This window comes from Sitophilus oryzae, unplaced genomic scaffold (genome assembly GCF_002938485.1).
Source record: "Sitophilus oryzae breed Bouriz unplaced genomic scaffold, Soryzae_2.0 scaffold_140_pilon_pilon, whole genome shotgun sequence".
In the NCBI taxonomy this organism is placed as follows: Eukaryota; Metazoa; Arthropoda; class Insecta; order Coleoptera; family Curculionidae; genus Sitophilus; species Sitophilus oryzae.
Window position 1 is genome coordinate 12,163 of NW_022146071.1, and position 10,356 is coordinate 22,518.

Below are 10,356 nucleotides of genomic sequence, written 5' to 3' on the forward strand. Positions count from 1 at the left end.
GAGCCACGACTACAATGGGGTGCTCATATTGACGCACTCGCAAGTAGGTTGTCTAAAGTTTTGTATTTATTTCGTGGTTTAAAGACCAGAATGTCGACGGATGTATTGATGACTGCATATTTCTCAATTTTCCATAGCCACTTAACCTACGCAATTCTTGCATGGGGTCACTCTCCCGGTATTTCCCGGGTTTTCCGTTTGCAGCGAAAAGCTCTGAGGCTTATTGGGGGGCTACATTTTGCAGACGACTGCAGAACAGTATTTAAAAGAATAAACGTACTTACATTGCCATCCATTTATATATTCCAGAACCTGCTCTATATAAAGGAAAATTTGCATTGTTTTGTGGCGCACGAGAACATACATAACTATACTACAATTAATAGAGAGTGCATTGCACCCATATATTGGCGACTGAGAAGGTGGCGACTGGACCGGGCTATTGGGCCATAAAACTATACAATGTTCTGCCAAAGCATTTTAAAAGTATGTGTTTGAAAGATTTTAAAAGAGAAATTAAAAAAATTTTAATTGATAACAGTTTCTATACTTATCATGAATTTATGGATTTCAATTTTTCATTATATTGTCCTACCTGAGTATTTAGCTAGTAAGATTTTATTTAGTGCATTGTTTGAATGTTTATTTTTTCTGTATTTTATTGACGTGTGTAAATTGTTCCTTGTAATTTTTTTTGACATGAATAAATTATTATTATGTTTTGTAGTTGTTGCTGTTTCTCTATTTTTATCGGTAGGTAAGTATTAAAATTGCAGAGGGAGAATTCACTCCAACCGAACAATTCTACAGCGATAGAAACTTTCTAAGTGACATGTTTGTAAAATAGCGGCCTTTTGAATTAATATTGAGAGGCCTTTTGGCAAATCTATCGCTTCCAAATTAGTTTTTAATCTTTTCGTGGCAACACCTTCAACGGAAATTACTACAGGCACAATCTTCACAGAATTTAGATTCCACAAGCGTTTTAGTTCGAAGGCAAGGTTTTGGTATTTAACAGATTTTTCCTGCTCTACTTTTTGAATGTTATAAGAGAGAGGAATTCCAATCTCAATTATAGACGCCAACTTATTGACTTTATCGATCAATACTATGTCTGGCCGATTATATTCCACCGTTCTGTCTGTAATTATAGGACGGTCCCAGTATAATACGGTGTCCGTTGACTCTAGAACTGCTGCAGGTGAGTATTTGTAGTAGGGCTCAGGATCATTAATAAGTTTATATTTTAGAGCCAACTGAATATGTAGAATTTTGGCCACCTGATTATGTCTACTTAGGTAATCCCTATCTGCAAGTACAGCGCAACCACCAGAAATGTGTTCTATTGTTTCACCATATTGGTTACATTTCCTACATCGGTCAATAACGTTTTGCTTCAGTATGTTTTTTTCGTAATTTTTTGTTCTTATGACTTTATCCTGGATCGCTATAATGAAACCCTCAGTGGCAGGATGCAGTTGGCCCTTTGCCAGAAATGTGGTGGATAATTGCTTATCGATATTTTCGGCCGCTAGTTGAGATGGGTACCTACCATGTAAGCTTTTCTCTTGCCACTTATTCTTTCTTATTGCATTATATTCTGGACGCAAATTTTCTTCACGGTTTGTGAGGTTGAGCGGGGTGTAGGATTCATCTGCCTCTACAATTCTTACTATTTTTGGATGTTTATGGCTATGAAAATACTGACGTATTTTGGCAACTTGTGATTGGCAAAGCTGGGATATGTTTAATAGTCCTCGTCCGCCTTGCGAGCGTGGTAGATAGAGGCGCTCCATTGCCGAAGTTGGATGGTGAAGAGAAAACTTAGTGAGTTTTACCCGCGTCAATCTATCCAGCTCTTCAAGGTCCGTATTACTCCATTTAATTATACCGAACGTGTAGGTTAGTATCGGTATAGCCCAGGTGTTAATAGCTTTAAAAAGGTTTTTAGAGTTCAGCTTGGTGTTCAAAAGCTTTGTTAGGCGCCACACGTATTTATCTTTAAATTCTTTTTTAATTTTTGTATGACAGATATTCTTACTTTGCTGGGTGCCCAGATATCTATAAGTTTGGCCATCTTCAAGCTGAGGAATGTTGGCAATGGGTTCATTGATGGGGCTCAACACACCTTTTTTAATAGAAAATGTGGCGCACTTTTCAAATCCAAAGTTCTTTTTAATGTCTCGACTAAATATTTTGGTTTTTTCAATTAATGATGAAAGGTGTGGCTTCGACTCGGCATATAGTTTTAAATCATCCATATATAAAAGGTGATTATATTTGATTTTATCCTTCATCCGGATCTTGTAGCCAATTTTCATGCTGTTGAGAAGAAATGATAGAGGGTTTAAAGCTAAGCAAAACCAAACGGGGCTCAGAGAATCGCCCTGAAAAATTCCTCGCCGTATCTGAACCTCACCAACACTCGAAGAACATACTTTTAAAGACGTCTTCCATGTTCCCATCATATGGGACAACAATTGAATTAAATGAGGGCTGATTTTATAGATTTCTAATATTTTCAGGAGCCAGTTATGAGATAAAGAGTCGTACGCTTTTGAGTAGTCAATATGCATACATTCAAATTACGATGTTTCCTAGATGCATTTTTCATAATCACCGCATCCACCGTTAGTTGCTCCTTGCACCCCAACGCACCACGTACACATCCTTTCTGCTCAATTGCGAGAATGTCGTTGTTTATACAATGGTCATAGATTTTATTATTTATAACAGCTGTCAGAAGTTTGTAGACCACTGACAGACAGGTAACCGGTCTATAATTCCTCGGATCAGCCGGGTTTCCCTTTTTAAATATCAGATGCGTAGTTCCGGTAGTGAGGAATTCAGGCACTGATTTTGGGTCACCGACTGCTTTAGTAAAGGCTCGTGCTAGGGGGGCATGTATTTCAGTAAATTTTTTAAGCCAGTAATTATTAATCTGATCTGGTCCAGGGGCTCTCCAGTTGCTAACCCTAGTCAAAACTGTCCGAATATCTTCAACGGGGATTTCCACTGATGTCATTGGAGGTATGTTGGTTGCCGCTTTCGAGATTTCTTCAACCCAAGGTGCCTTTAAATCGGCTGAGACTGATTCAGACCACATGGCACTCCAGAATTCTATAAACTCTTGATCGTTAGCAACTGGACGCTCCTCTGCATCGCCATTAGAAGACAGAGATCGATAGAATTTCCTTTCGTTTTGTTGAAAAGCTAAGTTCTGCTGCTTTCTTGATGTATCATTATATCTGGCTAGTCTAGCTCCCTTGGCTTTGGCTTTTTGTCTTTTGAGTTCATCTCGGTAGTTATTTAAAAGGGTGTTTTCATCTCCAGAACAGATAATTATGTTTAGTTTCTGTTTAATGATCTTGATTTTCTTAGTAACCTTCTTTGACACCTGTTCCCTTGTAGATATTCAGATATTAAATCTGAGTCGGCTCGGTATTTGTCAATTTCTTGCACGATTCTTGTTCTCCAGGGTTCAGGCTTAGGTAGAACTTTATTTTTTTGTTTTGAATTTTCGGTCGCCTTAACTTTATGTCCATTATTTATTAGAACCATTGTAATAGCTGCATATAGCGAAAGATGGATTTCTTCGATATTGTCGCACTCTATGAGATGGTTTCTGAGGATTGCGCTCATTGTATCGAGGAGTCGATTGGTTGAAACTTTTTGATGAATTTTGGGAAGTGTTGGCCTTTTAGATGGTACAGAGCCTGCGTAAAAATGCAGACTACTCAGAAATTAGTCCTTTATTTCCTGGATTTTATTTTCTTTAAGATCCATATTTAATTATTGATGGATGTTCCAGATTTTCTGGCGTTTGTACATTTTCTATTTCCAGGTTAACGCTCTGCTGATGTAGTTGCCTTCCTGCTTGGTGTCGAATTTCAGTCAGTTCTATCGAAGACAGTTATCCTTTTTTCTGTATGACATTTTTCCTACTAGTAGTAGACCTCCTTCCCGCTAGTTCAAGAATTTTCGGACGATGTGACAAGTCTGCAACAATACAGCTCGTTGTCCTACTTTTGCAATTGAGCATGGTAAATTAATCTTTTAGATTTTTTTGGAATTCTGTGCTAATAATTCCCTCCACCGAAATTACGAACGGTAAGATCTTTACGGTATTAAGATTCCACACGTTTTTTAAATCATATGATAAATTTTCGTATTTTGTTATTTTATCTGTTTCCGTCTGTTTTATCCTGCGGGATAATGGTACGGCTATGTCAATTATAATGCCCGTTTTATTGATCTTATCGATAAAAAGAATGTCGGGTCTATTGTGGTCCACTGTCCGATCGGTTATAATTGGTCTGTCCCAATATAAAACAGTATCCCTAGATTCCAGGACGGGTTGCGGGGAGTACTTGTAGTAGGGAGGTGATGTTTTGCTCAAGAGTTCTGATTTTATGGCAAGTTGTTGATGAATAATTTTGGCAAGTTGATTATGACGTCCAAGATACGCATTATCTGCTAAGGTAGAGCAACCAGACGTGATATGTTCTATTGTCTCCCCCCTCATAGAGCATTTTCTACATACATCAACTACGTCTTGTTTTAAAATGTTCTTTTCATAGTTTCTGGTCCTCATAACTCCGTCCTGGATGGCCATCATGAAACCCTCGGTCTCAGAAAACAATTTTCCGTCTCTAAGCCAGGCCAATGACGAATGAAGGTCGACCCCCTCAGACTGAAGCGACTTTTGATACCTGCCATGCAGAGCGCCGTTTTTCCATCCTGCAACACGCTCCTCTATCGAGATGGGTTTGTCAATCCGGTTACGGCAACTTAAATTGAAAGGAGTGTAACCTTTATCCTGAGCCACGATTAGCCTCATTATTGCACAGTTGGAGGACATAAATCGCTGCCTCATGCCATTTTCCTGTTTTAGGCATAGATCTTTAATGTTTAGCAAGCCTCTCCCACCCATCCTACGAGAAACATACAGCCTATATACAGATGAGTTTGTATGCAGATTTCTAAATTTTGTTAATTGTCTACGGGTAAGGCGATCGAGATCTTCAAGGTCGGTATTTGACCACTTAACCACTCCAAAGGAATAAGTTAACACCGGTATTGCCCAAGCGTTTATAGCTTTTATCAGGTTATGGCCAGATAATTTTGTATTTAAGAGCTTCATTAGCCTGGTGTTATATTTCTCACGAATCTCCCTTTTAATTGTTGTGTGATCAATTGTTGAATTTTGGGCTAGTCCCAGGTATCGGCAAGTATCTTTTGGCGGAAGCTGCTTAATGTTACATATGACTTGTTGCCGATCTTCAATTTTACCCCTTTTGATGTTGACAGTAGCACATTTGTCAAAGCCAAAGGACATACGTATGTCCCTGCTGAAGACCTGAACAGTTTCTATTAAATAGTTGAGTTTACTCGGTATTATTATTATCTTTTCTTTTCTTTTTAATCTCAACATTTCATGTCGGGCGATATATAAGCAGAGGAAGAATTCACTTCATCCTGTCTATATTGATAGGAACTTACGAACTAGATGGCAGGTTTGTAAAATTACGGCCTTTTGCATGGGATAACGTAAGCCTTTTTGTAGTTCCAATTTAGCCAAGTTAGGTGAAAGATTGGTGGTACAAACTCCTTCGGTGGAGATTATGAGGGGCACAATACTGACTTTGTTTAGGTTCCAAATGCGTTTTACCTCTATAGCTAGGTTAGTATACTTTCTACATTTCTCTTGTTCTGTTTTGAATATATTGTGCGTGAGTGGAATTCCGATGTCAATAATCCGTGCTACTTTTTCAGATTTATTGATAAGCAAGATGTCCGGACGGTTGTAATCCACAGTTTTATCAGTTATGATTGGTCGGTCCCAGTATAACAGATGTTGGTCGGATTCCAAAACTGCATCAGGTGTATATTTATAATATGGCAGTGACGATTTTATTAGTTTGCACCTTAATGCTAAGCGCGAATGTATAATCTTAGCCACTTGGTTATGTCGACAGAGGTAATCGGTGTCTGCAAGGGCGGAGCACGCACCAGTAATATGTTCGATGGTGTCACCCGGTTTAGCACATTTTCGACATACATCAATGGTGTCCGTCTTCAGGATGTGCTTTTCATAATTTCTGGTTCTCATGATCCTGTCTTGGATTGCCAGTATGAAACCCTCTGTCTCAGGGTGTAGATTACCATACTTTAAGAAAGATATTGATGTTGACTTATCAATGTGAGCAGCAGCTAGTTGTAAGGGATATTTTCCATGTAATATCTTCTCTTTCCAATTATTTATTCGACTTGAATGTGATTCTATTTGAAATTCAAGTTGTGGGGAAGCTAGATTGAGAGGTGTATATGCTTGGTCAGTTCGACTACTGTTTGGATATTTGGGTGAGTGTGTTGTAAAAAGTATTCTCTCATTTTACGTTCTTGTGATTTGCAAAGAGATTTAATGTTGAGCAGTCCACGTCCACCCTCGCTGCGTGGCATGTACAGTCGTTGGATGGATGAATTGGGATGTAAGCAGCGGAATTTTGTAAGCGTTCTTCGTGTTGTTTTATCTAGTTCGTCTAGATCGGTGTCAGACCATTTTAGAATTCCGAAGGAGTATGAGAGTGTTGGAATTGCCCAGCAATTAATGGCCCTTGTCAGGTTCTTGGAGTTTAATTTTGTGTTTAGCAATTTAGTGGGACGGCTTTTATACTTTTCCATGGCCTCTTTCTTAAGATTTGTATGGGGGATTCCAAGATTTTGTTGTATGCCAAAGTATTTGTAGGTATCGTCAGGTTCGAGACAAGGTATATTCATAAAATTTTCCTCGGTCTTCACCACGTGTCCTTTCTTTATTTCTATTGTAGCACATTTATCTAGACCAAAATTCATCTTTATATCGTCACTAAATTGTGTCACTGTTAGTAGAGACTCAAGCTGTTGTTTAGACTCGGCGTATAGTTTAAGGTCATCCACGTAGAGCAAGTGACTATATCTAGTTCGGTCTCTCATCTTTATCCTGAAACCAGCATTATTGTTCTTAAGTAGTTGGGACAGAGGGTTCAATGCCAGACAAAACCACGTAGGACTGAGCGAATCTCCTTGATATATTCCACACCTGATGTCAGCTTTCCCAATGTTTTTGTTATTAAGTTTGAGCGTGATTCTCCATGATTTCATTATATATGTAAGCATTGCTTTTACATTGTCGGAAATTTTGTAGATGTCAAGTATTTTGAGGAGCCAGTTATGTGGTATGGAGTCAAAGGCTTTGGAGTAGTCAATGTAGCAAGTATGTAGATTACGCTTTTGAGCCTGCGCTTTTTTCATAATTACAGAATCGATCAACAGTTGTTCTTTGCACCCCATTGCTTTTCTTATACACCCTTTCTGTTCGAAGGCGAAAATGTTGTTGCTTTCACAATGCTGGTATATTTTATCATTTACCATAGCTGTTAGTAGCTTGTAGAAGACCGAGAGGCATGTAATGGGTCTATAGTTATGTGGATTATTCTGATCTCCTTTTTTATGTATAAGGTAGGTAATACCCTCAGAAATGTGTCTTGGTAGCGTAGTGGGATCATTAAGCGCTTTTGTAAAGCAGCGTGCAAGTGATTCATGAGAAGCTGTGAATTTCTTGAGCCAGAAGTTATGGATTTGATCGTATCCAGGGGCCTTCCAATTTTTTGCTTTCTTTAGAGCCTGACTAACATCCATATCAGTAAAAGTTGTTTGTGGCATATCTGTTAAGTTTTGCGTTGCTCTTTCAACATTTGTCAGCCACGGTGCAGTTAAATCAGCATCTTCATTACTAGCCCATATGGATTCCCAGTACTCTTGAAAATGGGTGTCCGAGTTATTATTCTGCACAGAATTCAGTTGTTCAGGGGAGTTGGTTGAAGTTAAGGTTTTGTAGAATTTATTTTCATTTTTTATAAACATTTGGTTCTGTTGTTTTCTTTTTGTTGTCTCGTTATACCGGCCCAGACGTGCTCCCTTAGCTTTGGTTTTTTGTCTCAATGTATCCCTGTGTTCCGTTAATTTTCTACGCATACTTTGGGAGTTGCGACTAATTTTGAGTTGGTGTCTAATCTTCTCAATTTTGGCCTTAACTTTCGGGGAGGTGTTGTTATTGAGATATTCTGCTATGATATCTGCTTCTGCGCGGAAATTGTCTATCTGTTGTTGTAGGCGTATTGCCCAAGATGGCTTCCCAAGAGGAGAGTGTTTCGTCTGGGAAGCTTCAGGAGAAATTACCTTTTGTCCATTAAAATCCAAAACAGTTATTGCTGCAGCATAAATTGCGTCTTGTATTTCCTCGATATTCTCAACGGCTTCAAGATGTTTTTTCAATACTGTGTTTAATTTGTTAATGATAACTTCTGCTTTAAACTTATTGGAGATTCGCGGGAGTCTTGGACGCTCCGATATACCTAAATTTTCGTATAATCTGAGAAAGCTAATAAAATTGTTATAAGCTTCTTCATTCCCTATAATGCTCTGCTCTTCATTTGTAGTGTCTTGACTTCCGACTTTATTATTATGTTCTTGAATCTCGGGCTTTCCGGTATTTAACGTAGTCGCGGATTTAAGTCAAGCGTCAACGCTTTTTACTGTGTATTTAAGGCTTGTTGTGTAATATTACATGTGTGGAGGATAACTGTTATTTGAATGAGTATATAAAGTTTTGGTGCAAGTTCAAGGCCTTTCAGACTATCATGTAATGATTTTGGGATCAATCCTGTTGATGACACTATTATTGGTATAATTTTTACAATGTCCTGGTGCCACATCTGCCTTATTTCTTCTGCTAGGGGTATATATTTTTCAATTTTTTCAGTGTGTTTCTTCTTGACATTTTGTGAATTTGGTATGGATATCTCTATTAAGTATGTCGTTTTGGTTGGTTTGTGGATGAGCGTGATGTCTGGTTTGTTGTGTGGTGTGGTTTTGTCTATGATTATATCCCGGTTCCAGTAGAGCTTGGTTGTCTTATATTCTAGAACGTTAGCTGCTTGATATTTGTAGTATGGTGTATGGTAGCAGATGAGTGAATATTTCTTTGCTATTTCTTGATGGATTATTCTGCAAACATCGTCGTGTCTTTGGGTATATTGTCTGGAAGCAAGTATAGGGCATCCCCCTGTTATGTGTTCTATTGTTTCGGTTCGTGTGTGACATAGTCTGCATTTGTCTGTAGGTGTTTTGGGGTCTTTGATTATGTATTTCTGGTAATTACGTGTGGCGATGATCTGGTCCTGGATTGCTCTCGGTTTCTCCAAACAGGTTACCTTGAGTAAGCCATGCATTGGATGCTGCTATGTCAATGTGTGGTTGTGTTAGTTGGTTTGCATGTTTTCCATGTAGGGCTTTGGATTTCCATTTTTCAATTTTAGTGTTTGTTGTTGTAATTGCATCAACTGGTATGAATGCTTCATTGTTGAATTGTAACGGTGTACCTGATGCTGTTAGGTTACCGCTGGTGTAGTGGGCTGGTAACTGCTTTCTCTGAAATATTTCTGAGTGTGTGTATTGCTTGTAGTTCATGCTCTTTAGATCCATGAATCCCCTTCCTCCTTTTCTTTTTAGTGTAAATCTTCGTTGCCGCGTGTATATGGTGTATTCGGTATTTGTTACATGTTGTTCTTGTTAACCTGTTTAGTTCTTCTAATTCTGTGTCACTCCATTTTATAACGCCAATGAATACGTCAGGACGGACGCTGCATAGGTATTTATTGCTTTCACTTTGTTTCGACCGGCCAGTTCTGTTTTGAGTATTTGTTTTATTCTTGTTTTGTATTTGCTTTTAGTTGCTGTTTTGTTGGCATGCTCTAACTTGTTTTTTGTAGGTATCCGAGGTATTTGTGTTGTCTCATCCATTTCCATATTCTGTATGATATTTGGAGTCTTGTAGAATGTATTCTTCCTGTATCGAGTGTTTTCCATTTATAATGCTGTTTATTTTACATTTATCTGTTCCTAGTTTCATTTGGATGTCTTCACTGTATGTTTCTGTAATATTGAGAAGGTTGTTGAGTTGTTTTCTTGCTGCTGCATAAAGCTTAGGTCATCCATATATAGCTGGTGAGATGGTAGATGGATGTGTGAGAGGATATTTATAAGCATCTTGGGGTTTTGTTGAGTAGGTCTGATAGGGGTTGAGCGCAATACAGAACCAGAGTGCACTGAGGGAGTCAAATTCCGGAAAATTCTCTATTAATTTGAATTGGTTCTGTGTGGATGAGTTGTTTTTCTCATTTTGAGGTTTAGGTAGTCGTTGCCATGATTCTCGCAGAAGTTGTGCTGACGGGGGTGGATTTTGTATATTTGTAGAACTTGTATGAGCCAGGAGTGTGGGACGGTGTCGAAAGCTTTCTGATAATCTATGTATGC

At 38.5% G+C, this 10,356-nt stretch overlaps 1 protein-coding gene across 1 annotated transcript; it reads right to left on the bottom strand.

Annotated features, from left to right (window-relative positions):
- Positions 1-6,309: 6,309 nt before the first annotated feature.
- On the bottom strand, positions 6,310-9,525 carry LOC115876144. Its single transcript, XM_030891829.1, has 2 exons — positions 9,255-9,525; positions 6,310-8,396 (listed from the first exon to the last, which is right to left on the bottom strand). Exons 1-2 carry the CDS (start codon positions 9,523-9,525, stop codon positions 6,310-6,312), a joined length of 2,358 nt encoding a protein of 785 aa, XP_030747689.1.
- Between the last annotated feature and the right edge of the window lie 831 nt (positions 9,526-10,356).